The following is a 15,404-nucleotide window of genomic DNA, read 5'->3' on the forward strand; positions in this document are numbered from 1 at the left end:
AATATCAACCTTCTGTTAAAAGACTCCTGAAAATGATAAAGATTCCAAATCGCTTTGAAAAACGACGACACATGCAGAACACTGTCTTGGGTATTCTCAGCAATAAAATGCTAAAATAAATAACATTTTTAAATGTTGGCAGTTGTTGGTCATTTCTTATAAAATTCACCTCTATGCTGAGAAACTACATTTTCAACGTGGGCATAAATGTTAATATAAATCATACGATTTCCAAAGCTTATCCATAAATTTGAAAAGCCCCACACTCATTTACAGAAGATTTTGCTATTTGAAGCCTCTACAGCGTAGCACCAAAAAGGGCATGAGGATGGTGAGAATGCATTTCTATTCTTAGTCAAAGAGACCTCCCCCCATCTCATCCAGGGTCCCGCCCTGCCCAGCACTGTGCCAAAGTCCAGATTTATAAGAGCTGCAGAACCTTGGTACTGGTTTGGCACAAGACTTAACCGAGCAGGACATTTAACCCAGACAATTTAGCCAGTAAGTATTGAGTCTTTCTTGTGTGTCTGAACTGGAAGTAAACAAAACACAACAAATGTTGCCACCAAAACTAATCTGTAGTGTAAGATAGCAGTGCTTGGAATAAAATAAACAGTTTCTGGTTGTTTTCTTGGCACACCTGCAACAGCAGAAACTCTCCCTGTGTGAAAGACTAATTCTTCTACGCTTTGAATATATCTTATTCCATGAATCTAGGTGTCCCAGGGCTGCTCACAGCTTTGCCTCTTGTGAGATTTAAAGAAGATGATGGTCTTAAAATGGTTTTACTACAAGAGCACTGAACACCCCCCGTACAAGGAATATACCTGTTGTCTTCCCTTGAGGCCTCACAAAGCAAGTCTGAGGAGGTTACAACTAAATGATAGAGCCAGAGGGTTTACCACAGATCATGGGGAGACAAAACAGGTGAGATGCTGAAAGAAAAGAACTTGCACTTTGCTGTGGGACACTCGCTTACATGGACATTAGCTTTCCTGCCCCCCAAAAAACACAAAAAAGCTAAATTCTGTTCTGTAATCTGGCATAAATCATGTCTAATAAATGATGAATTGTGCATTATGTTGACAGGTTGTTGAAAAATGAGCTTTGCCTTACGTGAACCATCTTTGAGAGAAGGACACAGCTACAGTTCGTCTTACTTTACCCAGATATTAAATATAGTCGCTACTTATATGACTAAGCATTGGGAAACTAACTGAGCTATTAAAAACTAACCAGCAGACCTACAGTCCAGTTCAAAACTTATATCCCTCCTCGTGAAGTGATGAAGTGTAATAATTTGCCTGATATGGATGCAAATTCACTCATTTTGGTTTTTCAATCATTGTCTCTTTTGTGCAAAATAGACTTCAGGACCATAAAAACAGACTGCAGAGTTAATCTAGAAACACACAGGGTTTTTATTGGAATACAAATTCCCTACAGGGCAATATAGTAAAGTAGAAGCTGTCTTGACTCATAAAATTTTAATTTTGAGCTGATACAACTGGGTAATTGTAAATAATCCACTGCTAGTGATCGCTAACATCAAGTGTTACTCAGCGATGACTTTAGCCATTCATATATGTTCAGCTCAGTGAGCCAAAAATATTCCTGTCATCTCTTCAGCGCCACGGTCACAAGTGTTCACATGACTCAGGGGCCCTCATACGCTCAAATGAGAGGTGGGATCGTGTTCGTCTCCTGCCTCTTCACCCAAATATGGATGCCCCAGCTTCTACTTTTGGGTGTGCCGTGGCAGCGCTTGACGTGGGAGCACATGCCACCCCTTCTCACCTTACATGATCTGTGGTGGCATGTTTGAACCCCCACCCCCCACCCCAAGCCTGAGTCAGACCAGGCTGTTGAGTGTTGGGTGGGTGTGTTGGTCAGTAATTGGCTGAGTGCTTAACATTATTCCTCAGGCACTTATGCTAAATATAACCCATCAGTCATGCAAACCCTCAGCTGTGGGCCAAATGTTGCTATGTAAAGACTCCCAGACATGCATCACAAGACCCCCCGCCACCCACCCAGTAGACTCCCTGGCTTTCTGGGTGCTCTGGTGCCAAAGTTGAAGGCTGTTACACTTTTTTTCCCAGTCAGTGATGGAGAAGAAAGGCAACAGCAAAGAACCTGGCAAATTGTCGTTGATATTTTATTACTGGAATATCAATAAAAGCGTACATTTACAAATCTGTGCACCCACGTTTGTCTGTGCAGACAGATAGAACAATGTGTGTTACTCCTGCTCTCAGTGGTAGGCTCTAGACCATGTTGTCATTTGATCCTAAACAGTCTCTTTGGACAATATACAGGGGAAAACAAGTATAATCCCTCCCCAGACACATTATGAACTAAAAATCTTGCCCAATGATAATAAAATTAGGTCTTTTTTTCCATTATGTTTTATATTTTAGAGCACATTCTATGTATTTGCTCTGCATAATCTACTGCAATATCAATTGCAGTGAAAATATAAAAACACAGAGACACACTCAATAACTGTGATGTCATTTGTCCTTGTTTCTGTTCTCATCATCTGCGCTGCTATAAATGATCAATATCTATAACCAGTGATGAAAGCGTTAAAAGCCCTCTTTACTGAGGCTCTAAATCTAATATTGGTGATGAGAGGCATCATTCAGGGTTGTTGTTGCTGCCTGGCAGGATGTTATGCGTCATCCCCAGTTTATGAGGTTTCCGATTAGGAAGAAGTGTGTGTGTGCAGAATATGTCCGGTGGGGGAAAGAAAGACTGGAGGCATGGTTTGGATTCAGTCGTTTCATTTAGTCGGACATTGATTTTCCTCCCAACACATTGATGGTAAACACTGGGTAGACCAGAGGTGGCTTATCTTTAAAAAACAATAGACAGTTCTTAATAAGTTAGACAATTTCGCTATTTACAACGAGCCCCAAAATCCAGAGATGGTGTTACACATTGAGCTAAAGTTATATTTACAAATCTATACACAAATCCTCCATCACGCCCCGGTTTGCTGTGAAGAGAAAGAGAGAGAGGAGCGTTCAATTATTTGCAGTCAGCTTGAGCTGTCTAACGTTGTTATTATTGTGTTTACCTATGAATTGTTCAGCAAGGAGTTCTGAATGCTCTCGTACGCTGCGTTGTAGATCTTGTCTTTAGACACCATCCCATCGAGGTACTCTGTCCAGAGAAGGGCATCCAAAGCGTCAAAAGTGAGCAGTTACATCCTGAGAGACATTTGATGTAATGTTTGGGGATGGGGTTTTTTTGCTGCGGGGAGGTGGAGTTGGCTTTGTTTACCTATGCTGTCGCAGTTGCTCTCCATCTCTTTCCTGTGTTTCAAGTACATGGGCCAGACGTGGCCTTCAAACAGGCCCGGGGGGTCAGGAACTGTGTATGTCCTCGTGCTGCAGACACAAAAGCAGTCAGATTCTGCCAGTCAGATTCTCTTTGACAAGCATACTTTGTCAAAGTTGCCTTGACTGCCGGTTACCTTCGTCTTCGTTTGCATTCCTCATAAGGAATGGAGATGTAGAGGCACTTGTCGTAGATGTCAATCAGTGGTCTGAAGGGCGGAATGGAGGCTCAGATTAGTCCGGTTTGGATTTTCAAGCTTGGGACTCAAAAAAGGTGGGATGTCCTACTTGTAATTGTAGATGAGAAAACCTTCAATGATGAGGATGTGGATTCCTTTCTCCTCCACGTTGGCCTCACCCGCCTCAGGTGAGAGGCTGACGCCATGGGAGCGGGCAAACTTGACCGGGTTCTCCTGCCATCCTCTCACCGTGTTGACCATAGACTCCATGTCCAGGGCATCGATCACTGAGACAGGACAGGGGAGAAGAGAAAAACCAGGCTTCACCATACAAGCGACCACCACAGCTCAATGTGCAGCAACACACACACAAGTCACTTTTAAGGAATGTGTGTAGCATTTTATGACTGAAAAATCACAAAGTTTAGGATTGATTGGTTACCAAACTAGGAAAAAAATATGCAGGAAAGGGAAAATACATTACTGCAAGGTTTTCCTACTTGAAATCCAATCTTACCATCCCACTGTCTAAAGCCGTCCTCCCCGACTTCTATTTGATCGGGTCTCTGAAATAACAGTCACCAATAAAACATATTGCTGCAACCTAGTAACCAGCCGGAGCTGATCCCACCTGGACAGGACAAGTCAAGGACCCCTCTCCACCCAAAGTAGGGACAATAGCGAGTTGCCCTATTCCCAATTTTCTACGAGACGTGGATTGAAAAAAACCCTCAACACGAAATGCTTCTTTTTAAAATATGCTGCTCATCATAGCACAAGAACGGAAATGCATATTCGCTGGCGTAATGATGGAGCAGGAAAAGTCTAACGGAATTGTGGTGACCCTAGGCAGCATCCTTGACGTGTTGCAGTAACAGCGAAACATAAAATAATAACACTGACTTTTTAAGTGAGAGCTCTAGTCAAACGTTGGTTGATGAGCTGTTACTGTGGTTGAATTATGGTATAGTTTTATAGAGAAGAGGGTAGGAACCCAAGTTTTTAGCTTCTTCGGCGAAACTGGGGTAAATTATAATACATCATGATTAAAATCCTGACTTTAAGTGGGGACGTTCAGCCCTTCTCATTGGCTGTCCAGGAGACAATCAGCCAGATGTATTACTAGGCTACAGAGACGACAGGACATCTGTACGTCAGACCGGAGGGATACAATTCTGAGAGTTACATTCTTGGAATACTTACTGCAGCTTTTAAATATCAAAAGGTCATGAGAAAGGTCACTTTGGTGAACTTACCTTGAAAAAGTCGTCCTGGTGCACCACGCAACAATTGGGTAATGTCTTTAGAAGTCTATTTGTCAAAGTGGTCTTCCCACCGTTGGTCACTCTGGAAACAAAGAAAGAAGAGCTATTAAACTACAGAGATTAAAGACACAAAGATAACTTTGAGGAGGTTACAGGAGACCTACCCTCCAATGCCAATGATTAACTTCATTTTGCCTCTGTGTGTTGGTCACCTCTGGAATTCAGTCAATAAAAGAAGGGAACCCCGCCAAAGAAACCCGTCCGTTAAAGGCTAGCTGTGAGAAACCTTCCCTTCTCCTCCAAAACAGATGTTCCCTCCTTTTACAACTTCATTGATAGACAATCTCTGCCAGGCATATAAAGGATTTGGCTGCAGCGTCACGCCCCTCAACCCAATCTGCCCCCCCATCCCCTCGGCCAATCGGCTGCAGCTTTCCCGCAAAGCGGTGCTCCTGGGAGGGGTGAGGACATTTAAGCAGATTCCAAATCTTCCACCTGCTGTCGGGGGTCATTGAGCACTAGCCATGCAAATGCACCGCATATCCGACACCCGGCAGATTGGGGGAGAATAAAGAAAGGATGGTGGGGCTAAGCTGTGAAACACATTATCAATCCGCTCTCTGGTGAGAGCCAAAGCAACGTGTGGCGTCCATAACAGAGCGCTGATGTGGACAGCAGCGTGGAATACAGATGTATTCATGAAATGAGATAAACGGTATCAGAAACCCCTAAAATCTGGGCAACAGTTGTTTATTTTTGTAATCTAAAAAACCAGAAGCTCTAAATTTAGTCAGCCGGTGTGTGTCCGGCGTCCAACGTCAGACGTATTTCAACCTACCGCTGTAGATGGCAGTTGGCCATGAGTCCACCCTGCTTCTGTGAACGCTCTCCGTCAGACACACACCTTTGGCTGTGCTGCGCTGTAACCAGATCCTCCTCTTTTTCCATTTACAGCATTAAAGGGGTGAACATTTGAGTCGCACTTATCAGAGAACGTGCAGGGCTGCATGTGTGTCCTTCAGCAAAGGCCTCAAGAACTTGTGATTTCATGTATTTGGCCTCTTGTATCAAAGCTAATTAGCAGCAACTTGGAGTCTGTTTTGAAACTCGGCTTGGCAAAGATGTTGAGGTTACAAAGCTGGTCCTATATGTGCTGGGGCATTATGTAGGGCATCATATAAATATGATATGGTGCACATACCTCTTCCTTATTAAGCTGAGGCAGATGTTTGGTAGAGAATTGGCTACAGTATCTAAATGCTAACTAAGATTGTATCCTGAGGGAGCGAGACAAACTACATCCAAGATTAAAGGAATAAAAATATTACAGACATCTGAGAAGTGGTTTCACTTTATTTTCTTAAAAGAATTGTCAAGTAATTGAGAATATGGAGGTGATCAGCTTGGCTTCCTACTTAGATCTCCATTAATTTGTCTTCTCTTCAGCAAACAGTCAAGATGACAACATCTCTAATTTAGAGTATTTCTGTCACCTAAGCTATCGCTGCGTTATTGACTGAGCTCTTTTCACACTTTAATGCCTAAAATCCATTTCAACTGCTATTTCTGTTCTTAGTTACCGGGCAAATTGCATCAGGGATGAGCTTAAGAAACAGCACTTTGTTTGAGCTTTTGCATTGGGCCAGGATCTCGTGATCACAATAACGTTGCATTTAAAAATGGAGGGGTCACCTCGGTGAGAGATTACGTGCAAATGATGTGCGAAGAGCAGCACAGACATGAGAGCGACACACAGGATGTCACCTGACACAGTGAACGCGCTCATAAACACAGTTATAGACAAGCCAAAGTGAAGATGTGATCATATGACATATGACAAAATACCGTTTTAAATAATTTCTTTTGTTTTTTTATTAAAAACAGTAAATGGCACATCTTCATAAACAACACTTTTATCAATCTCAGCTCTGTTTAGATATATATACTGTATCTCTGTAACAATGCATGATATCCATGTTGTAAAAGTACAATGGCAGATGATATCATATCTGACAAAAACAAAGGTAACAAAGGACTGGAGGGTTTAAACAAGCATGCCACCTGCATATCCAAACTCTGTGACACACGTTTGCATCAGAAACATCTACCGTACAACTAAAAAGAGCAAAGTCACCATTATTTTTCCAGTTAACGGCCATGAAGCCAAACAACCCTCACACCATCGTAACCAAAACACCATTCCCAAATCTATGTACACAGGCCTGGAGATGGGATATTTCCTTGACTTTGTTGAGTCATGCTGCACATGAACTTAATCCTGACAGACTCACAATTCCCCCAGACTGCTTTGGTGGGATTAACCGAGACACGGACATGTCGCTGAAGAGTTGGAGAAATGATTGTCTCGCAGCTAATGGATCCAGGAGCTTCAGTCCTGGGATGGAGGTTCAATGCTGGCTCCTGCATTCATGCAGGAATCTTTCCCACGTGTTCTTCAGCTTTGAAGCTCTATAACAGAAATGCAGACGTCTCACACTTACATGCCAACACTTCAATTAAATTGGACTTGCACATTTATTTCCCTTCCCTCTTCCTCCTACCCACTGTTTAATTGATTGCATGCTTCATTTAAGCTCATCAACATATCAGAGGTTTTACTGAATGGAGGTTCTTTCCTAATGACCAGCTTGTTCGATCTTAACACCCTGGTATTTCCCTGGATTTCTGGACAGGCACGTTTGATGTAGAGCTCAAAATAGAGCCGAATGCTCAAGTGGGGACAGGCTGGAAGAGACGAGCAGCTGTGCTTTATGTAACACTGTGTTCGTGTACACTGGGAGCACCATGTTGCAGTCCAATTACACACAGTTTGAATCGAGAGGTGAAACATGATGTGGCGAATGGAAAATGAGCTGCACTGGATGGAAGTTTGCCACACTGTTGAGAGGAAAGGACTCAGGGAGGCCTAGTAGGGAATTGTTTTAGTTGATTTGTAATTTTGTTGGACTGCGGATTGTCGGACTAAAATGACCACGACAAGGTGAAATTACCAAATTGATCCTTCGGACGTCTGTACTGTTAAAATAATCTGAATTTTCAGGTTCAGGTGCAGACTTTCTTCATGTTTTTATACTGTAAATAAGGAGACCCTGAGCTGAGAGCTGACACTTTAGACCTTTTGCCACTCACACTCCACTGAAATCAGGACATCGTCCAATGTTTGTCTGGTTTACTGTATCATGGAGGTTTTGCATGCATCAGCACAGGCGCGCGCGCGCCCGTGTGTGTGTGTATGTGTGTGTGTTTAGGATTAGTTACTGGGGGCTGACATTACAAACCAATGTGATGAAGCTGATGGAAGCCCAGTTGAGTCAATGAGAAGCCTCACCTTAATGTCAGATGTCACAGCTAACGTCCCTATCATTGATTTTGGCCTGAAGAAAAAAAAACAGGCCAAATTAAAGACAAATGCAAATAAAAAATATATTGCTCCTTCATGTCATGTTGAATTTTCCTCTAAACAATATCCGCCAATCACAGCAAACAGAGGATTGCAGTTCATTCTTCCTGCAGTTATAGTGTACCGTAAATGGATTGTCAGTCCGAATTCAATTGTAACTTTTGTAATTGTAATTGTAAAATGAAACAGATGATTACAGCTAAAAATAGCTGGAGACTGTATGTGCTTTAAAACGAGGTCACCTTTCTTTAGGCGGTGTTGTGTCAGATCGCTGCTGCTCTTGCTCCAGTCTATTAAGTAAGACGAACAAAGTATTTAGAAATGTTAGTGAAGCACCAAGAAAGCAGCAAGAACTAAAGCTCCAAATCTCTACCACTGACCTTTCCTTTTGTGATCTGACCTTCTCCTCGTCATATCTTCAAAAAAACCAAAAAAAAACAACACAAGGATAATGAACCACAAGTTTAAAAAAATACAATACTGTAAAGAACAGTTGGCTATAACTTCAAAATTATGAATTCAAACGTTAACTTGATCAAAAGCTTGAACCCCATACTTCTGATTAAAATGTTTCTACATTGCCCCCGTGTGGGTGCGGTTACTTACTGCAGCACACACTCGGGAATTTGCACATGCTCCATGGGGATGAACTGGCTGAGCTCCTCCAGAGTGTGAACATAGCGAATCTTATCCATGAATTTAACACTGCAGAAAATACCAGCAGCATGCCAATTAGAAGAAATTATATGATCTTTGTTACATCCATAATTGTGTCCATTATGTAATAGATGTGCGTGATAGATGTGACAGATACGTACTGTGCATACTGCTGGAGCCACTAATATAACTGCTAAAAAGAATCTCATACACTCTGCCAGAAGAATCTGATTATTATGAATAGAAAGAATGCAATATTTGCCATTTTCATGCCTGAAGAGCATATATCGTTGTACATTATATGTATTTTTTGTGTTTTTCTCATGGTTTAGTCTATTCAGATGACTCAGGTCTGAATAATTAACTATTTTCAGCAATTTTAGATTCTTCTTTTTGATATTTTTAAGATGGTTATTTTACAGATGATCTCACCTGATAAAGGGTCTTGAGATGGCCAGAACCGTCCTGATGAACCACGTGGGGTGAGTGATGATGAGACACTTGAGATTCTTCCTCAGTCTGCAGGAGACATTTACATTGAATTAATTCTTTAGTGTTTCCGTTTCTGTCATAGCCGGTCTGATGTCATAAGCGTCATTCTCACTTCCTGTCAATCATCTGGTAGCATCTCTTCAGCCAGACAATGCCAGGCATCTTCCTGCGTGGAGTTGCTCCGTTCAGATAGACGATCATATAATCTTCTGCCACCAGCAGCTCCAGGCTGCTCACCACATACCTGAGGATGGATGCAACACAGGGGAAAAGTTCACCTGTCGCACCGTTGCAGGGTTTCCACCTGTTTTTCTTGCATTTATCACCAAGGATCATTCCAAATACGGCACCCCTGAGGGAAACCTCCATTGTTTTCTTAAAAGGACAACATTAATTAAGGTTGACAGGAAATGCGGCACGCTGCCGCCGCTGCTGCTACAGCTGCAAATGTGCCGAAAGATCAGACTAGCTCTCACAGGAAGAGGTTCTCCATGATGTAGGCGTAGTCCTCACAGCTGCTGTCAGGGAGATGGCAGGCTGCAAACACGATGATCGCATTCAGACCCTCTCCATAATAGCCTGAAAGACAGATCAGCGCTTCGTTACCATGACTGTACGTCTTTTAGCTTTCCTCCTTGTCTTACGAGATTTGTTTCATTTGAAAGAAATCCTGACGTTAACAGCTGACCTGAGCAGGGGGACCACAATTTCTGTATGTAAAAAGGATAACAGCAAGTGACGACAGAACCTGAAAGCATTCAGGATATGATATATGTTTGCATTTTATGTTGTGATTTTTAAAAAATTGCTAATTTTGACTGTAGCACCGATTTAGCACCTTTTAGCAACTATTTAGCACCTATTTAGCATCAATGCTCCATCAAGATCCCAAAAATTACCCTAACATTTTCGTGTAGTGCTGGATTAATCCTAATCCTGAATCCTGATTAGAATAGGAGCATTCAATAAAATAAAAGCAACACGTTTCTATTAATTTAATCAATTAATAGAACACACAGATGCTCAATGACTAACCTCCATGCGTCACGACCCTCAGGTACGGCCGGATGACCTGCATGTCGATCCGCTGCTCCTGATCTCCAATGATCACCGTTCGCCACAGACGTCCAGATGAGTCCCTCTCTTCTTCGCCTTCACCTGGAAGATGCTTGGCTGTGGCCACAGGAGTGTCATCTGAACAGAAAAGGACACAGTGAGAAGATTAAGATGTCCTCCCTGTCTGTTTGATCTACAAACACTGCAGAAAGTCCATATGTCCACATGGTTGCAATGTCCCACCTTCCCACTCCAGGTCGTTGCCGTTGTTGATGAACTCGAGCGAATCCGTCTCGTCGGGAGTCTCAATGTCGTCCACGTTGATGTCCAGGTCATCGGGTGTTTCCAGGAAGTCGTCGGAGCGCACCGAGCCCTCGCTCTGATCCAAGGACAGGTTCATGTCCGGGGCCACCAGAGTGCGACGCTTCCGCTCACCCACATTCAGAGTGGTGGGAGGAACTGGAGGCAGAATCAGAGCGCTGACACACAAAGTGGTTGGGAAGGACGTCCAAGGCTTCCTATTCACCTACTGTTTCTGTTGTCTGTCAGGCCACAGGAGGTATCTCCATCCTCTGGTAGTGGCCTGCAAGGGAAATCCTAAATGTTTATCCTCTGATTGCTTCTTTTACTGTGAGAATTTAGTCAATCCGACTACAGTTTAGTTGGTAGCTGCTATGTCCAAATGTACCTGCTGTGCTGCTACAGCTACATGAACTCGATCCCCAAGAAAATAGATACAAACACGGCTTCGGCTTCTGCTACTGTGATCCCTGAGAGTCAGAGATGTTCTGCCCCTCATTAGGTGAAACTACAAACTGCCCCACAGGCATGCCAACGATCAAAAACGTGTTTGTTCACAGACACAAACTGAATTTAAAAGGTTGTTATTTTAAAACCGTAAGGCAACACGGCCGGCTTCAGTCCCCCCTGTGATTAAACCACAGCGCGTCTTAGGGAATCCTGATGTGTCGAGAAAAACAACAGCAGTAATTACTCATCTCCCCTCTGACATTATTATAAGACAGTTAGACCCCTGCAAATACACACAAACACACATTCACACTAAAACAACCACAATTTTAGGCCGCAGCAGCAATTATCAGTAATCATACTGTCAGTACCTTGCTGTGTTAAAACAACACTACTGCATATTTAGATGTGGATAAATCATTGCAGTGGATAATCATTTTTACATTAGAGGAATTAGAGACAAAAGTCTCTTCTGATTTTCTTGTTTTTCAAGCCTTTTTCTTGTTTTTTTTAATGACAAAATTGACCTTATCTTAATAGTGAGCACTGTTACGGCTGCTGCAGTCAATATCCACAGTGGGTTTTGTCCCGTTGTGGTCACGGTATTTCCCTCCTCGTCTCAATAAATGACTCTACTCAGGGAGTGTTCGCTGTTTACCTGCTCTGATGTATTGGATTTACATTCTCCTGAAGCTGTTTTGTTCCCTAATACAAACCACATTGTCTCACACACGATGACTCAAGGACAAAACACACCTGGCAACACATCAAGGCAAGGCCCCACACCCACCCACCCACACACACACACACACACACACACACCTACCTGGGGAAGTCCTCATCCTGCCACTCGTCTTTAACCTCCATGCTGTCCATGCGTAAAGCGGGGTTTGTCGTCCCCATCCCCCAAGAGGACGGACTTCAGCTCTGTGTGGTTAAAACACACACACACACACACACACACCACACACACACACACACACACACACACACACACACACACACACACACACACACGAACACAAAAGAGACATTTACTAACAAACAAGTGCTCCACCCGCGTTGCACAATCAAGATGATCCAGAAGGGATCCGAATCTTGTGCGACGTGAACCAGAGGAGGTGTTTGATGCCCATAATTGATTCATCAATCACAGTGAAGAAAATTCATACCTAATCATTTATTGCTTGTGTTTTTAAAACACCAGATAACTTCATAAAAGTGATGTCATTAGCGCCTTTTGTCTACGTGTCATCACAGAAGACAGCTACTTAAACATCATTTCTTGAATATTGTTGTTGCCATGGTTACATAGAAGCCCACACACTCTTCTGTTATACTTTGGCCAGTCTTGATAAAGGAAAAACCTGATAATATTTATAATAAAAAGGGAAAATCTGAAACTCGAGGTGGCTGCATGGTCGACGTGGACAGCAACAAAAGGACGGTGGTACAAGGGTGTGGAGAGGACCTGGCTGGGAGGACGGGAGCTCCGGGTCAAGCCCTGGAAAAGTACTGCCGAGGTACCTTTGAGCAAGTTACAGTAATTTCTCCTTGCGGGTTTAATAACGTTTATCTGGTCTCAAAGGCCAAAATAATAATGTTACATCTAAATGAGAGAGTAATATTTAGTAAAACCTATAAGATAAATATGCACGTAAAGTAAAAATCTCTTGTTCTTGGTCATGTGGCATAATGTAATGTGCTTATTTCTGGTTAAGAACAAACCCACTTACAAATACACTAACATAACGTGCCCTGTCACACAACATTCACATCGATCTTCTCTGCACAGCCGTGGTTACGGAGAAGGAACCGCAGCGTTCCTCCGGCCACACAGGACAAACAAACAAACACGACGCAACAGAGCTGGATGCCTTTCCCTCAGTCTGAGTCCTCACAATGTCTTAACTGTGTTTGGGTGCCTGCTGGATCCGTCATGTGCTGGACGAGGATCACGTGTGACTCGAACGCATCTCGGCCATAAGTCACCTTATAGCAGATGCCACCTCAGTCCATTAGTCTCCTGGGACAGAGTCTTCCCAGCCTAGTGGGTGTCTAAGCACCAAAGGGTGCTTTCACACTTTATTTCCCATGGAAATATCTGTCTAATGTGGAATTGGGGATTCCACAACTTGACCTTGTGGGGGATAAAATCAACCGCTCCAATTCGGCTGTTGGGGGTTAAAGGGGAGCTGTGATGAGATGGACGCAAGCAGGAAATGAGGCAGAAAAGTGTACGTGCGTAGCCGCTCAGCATCAGCTGCTCACACAGCGACCTGATGATTGGCGGACACAAAGCGGCGGCGCTCCTGCTCGTGTTTGGTCAGGATTTGATGTCCAGATGGCGGAACTTTGACGTTAAAACTGTGTCGCTTCCATGGAAATGACTGTCATGAATGACTGTTGCAACCAAATGTAGCATTAAAACCCTGTCTGAGCTGTACAAAAACAGCCCTATATAAAGTTAGATCAAGTAAAATCTATATGAGAGCAACAGAGAGATGAGCAGAGATTCAAATCACAAACGTTATCAAAGATACTCGCCTTTTATTGTTTCTGCTGCAGCTTTGAGAGCTTCCTGATTTTTACATCTGCAGCTGGGATGCTGGTGTGTTCAGGACCCGGCCTGTGTGATGAGGTTTTACTGCAGATGGAGAGAAAAATAGGTCCCCCTGTAAAAAAGGAGAGCAGCGGGGAGAGACCTGGTCATCACGAGGCAAACGTCATCCTGCTTCTGTCGCGCTTGCTTCCATTGACGTTGAGATCCCTCAGCACTTTTTTGGGACTAAAAATAATCCCCATCCTGTGCCTTTAGCTGGTCTTATGACAATGACTGCACTCCCCTCTTCCTCATAGTTACTCTCTGCTGGATCCCTCCTCCTCCTCTATCCGCCAACGCTAATGTTCCCACCCCAGCCTCTAATCCCGCTGTGATGATGTCATATGGCGGTTACGCAACCACACCTGCCTACCTTCTCTTTGCCTCTCTTTGGTTGCTCTTGCTCAGGATCAGCTGTTGTGTCCCTCCTGGTGTTGTTTTTATCCTCCCCTGAGCTGGAAAAGATGGACGTTCGTAATTCACTGCAGTTCCCTGGCAACAGCATCTTCCTCCCTCCCGCACAGCCTCCCTTCCTCTCTCTCTCCATTGCCTTTTATAACATCTCTTTTAAGCTCTCTCTCTCCACACAACCCCTCCTCCATGTGTGCTTCCCCTCATTTGCTCTTGTGGTGTGCTGCTCACATATGCTCTCCTCCCTCTCTCTCCCCCTCCCTCCCTTCCTGTCCTGCTCTGTCCATCCGCAGTGAACCCTGGACCATGTTCATCACATCTCTCGGGCTTTGTGCTCATGGCCTAGGGGGAGCAGCCATCTCTTTTCTGCTCCTGAGTCCTGCTGTTGGCGGTTTGGAAGAATGCTGAATTTCGGGTGTGTTGACAGCCGCCTATTAATAACGCTGTTTTGCACACGGCTGTAATACAGTAACATGCTCAGACATGTGGCGAAAAGCTTTTGATTCACCACAGAACCAGAGGGCATGATTGTGTGTCTCCGATCATTCAGACGCTGAAATGATTTTTATCTCCACCTACAGATTCATTATATCGACGGTGGTATTTTCTTTTTTCCACACCAATACCTCAAAATGCTAAAAGTATTTAACGCCTCGATTCGCTGTTCTTGCACATGGTATCACCTGCCAGCAGATGGAGACAGAGAATCTCCTTTAAGACGTGAGGTCGACGGCTTTGGGAACTGGACAATCAGCTTTGGCTCTCACATTAATACACTCACATGCTTTGCAAACATGCACAGCTTCATTATATTTGAAATAACCTCAAAATAACTCGCTGAATAAGCCCCCAATCAGGATACAACTATGAGATTATATCAGTAATTATTATCAAATTTATTAGATTTTTTTTTCTATCTCAATTTTAATCTTATCTTAAATTTACTGAAAAACTGGCGAAATCATCACTTTTAGAGCTCAAAAATGACACTGGCTTTTTTTTTTGCGTTTAATTGGTGGTAATGGTTGTAACATTAGCGCCATCTGTTGGACAAAACTCGGCAGTGTTTTCTCAGCAGCCCCGCCTCCTGGCACAACTCCCAGTCGCCAGCAGGGGCGCACCCTAGTTTGGAAAGCAACTTCTTTTAGACGCCGTATTTAATAAATTTGCCGCACACATTTAAATTTAAAGTATGCCCTCCATATATTTCATCTACTAAAACTTGAC

General features: G+C 43.4%; 2 protein-coding genes and 1 long non-coding RNA gene across 4 annotated transcripts; 1 reads left to right on the forward strand and 2 right to left on the reverse strand.

The window, feature by feature from the left end:
• Nucleotides 1–390: 390 nt before the first annotated feature.
• Nucleotides 391–1,075, forward strand: LOC130539085 (uncharacterized). Its single transcript, XR_008954019.1, has 2 exons — nt 391–501; nt 718–1,075. It is a non-coding gene; the product is annotated as an uncharacterized LOC130539085 (long non-coding RNA).
• Nucleotides 1,076–2,769: 1,694 nt separating this feature from the next.
• Nucleotides 2,770–5,128, reverse strand: LOC130538865 (nicotinamide riboside kinase 2-like). Of its 2 annotated transcripts, XM_057056825.1 has the most exons (8): nt 4,953–5,128; nt 4,780–4,870; nt 4,041–4,089; nt 3,633–3,810; nt 3,482–3,553; nt 3,289–3,395; nt 3,083–3,168; nt 2,770–3,001 (listed from the first exon to the last, which is right to left on the reverse strand). In XM_057056825.1, exons 1-7 carry the CDS (start codon nt 4,976–4,978, stop codon nt 3,083–3,085), a joined length of 609 nt encoding a protein of 202 aa, XP_056912805.1. In that variant the 5' UTR covers nt 4,979–5,128; the 3' UTR covers nt 2,770–3,001. The 2 variants fall into 2 exon arrangements, with proteins under 2 accessions (XP_056912805.1, XP_056912807.1); XM_057056827.1 differs by lacking the exon at nt 4,041–4,089 and having other exon boundaries at nt 4,953–5,003.
• Nucleotides 5,129–6,635: 1,507 nt separating this feature from the next.
• LOC130538864 (caytaxin-like) lies at nt 6,636–14,390 on the reverse strand. The gene is made up of 14 exons (XM_057056824.1): nt 14,140–14,390; nt 13,712–13,839; nt 11,991–12,091; nt 10,945–10,997; nt 10,658–10,873; nt 10,394–10,552; nt 9,835–9,937; nt 9,471–9,602; nt 9,299–9,385; nt 8,816–8,914; nt 8,590–8,625; nt 8,452–8,499; nt 8,138–8,183; nt 6,636–7,257 (listed from the first exon to the last, which is right to left on the reverse strand). The coding sequence occupies exons 3-14, from the start codon at nt 12,065–12,067 to the stop codon at nt 7,216–7,218; spliced, it is 1,098 nt and encodes a 365-aa protein (XP_056912804.1). The 5' UTR covers nt 12,068–12,091; nt 13,712–13,839; nt 14,140–14,390; the 3' UTR covers nt 6,636–7,215.
• Between the last annotated feature and the right edge of the window lie 1,014 nt (nt 14,391–15,404).

This window comes from Takifugu flavidus, chromosome 15, assembly GCF_003711565.1.
Source record: "Takifugu flavidus isolate HTHZ2018 chromosome 15, ASM371156v2, whole genome shotgun sequence".
NCBI lineage: Eukaryota > Metazoa > Chordata > Actinopteri > Tetraodontiformes > Tetraodontidae > Takifugu > Takifugu flavidus.

Bases quoted from the DNA above. Each gene is read 5' to 3' on its own strand.
- LOC130538865 (XM_057056825.1), bottom strand. From the start codon at position 4,978: ATGAAGTTAATCATTGGCATTGGAGG. The intron at 4,090-4,779 runs GTAAGTTCACCA...CTGTTATTTCAG, and splicing joins ACCAGGACGACTTTTTCAAG to AGACCCGATCAAATAGAAGT. The intron at 3,554-3,632 runs GTAGGACATCCC...TCCGCCCTTCAG, and splicing joins TTTCTCATCTACAATTACAA to ACCACTGATTGACATCTACG.
- LOC130538864 (XM_057056824.1), bottom strand. From the start codon at position 12,067: ATGGGGACGACAAACCCCGCTTTACGCATGGACAGCATGGAGGTTAAA. The intron at 8,915-9,298 runs GTGAGATCATCT...TATTTTCTGCAG, and splicing joins ATCTCAAGACCCTTTATCAG to TGTTAAATTCATGGATAAGA. The intron at 8,626-8,815 runs GTAAGTAACCGC...GTTTTTTTGAAG, and splicing joins ATTCCCGAGTGTGTGCTGCA to ATATGACGAGGAGAAGGTCA.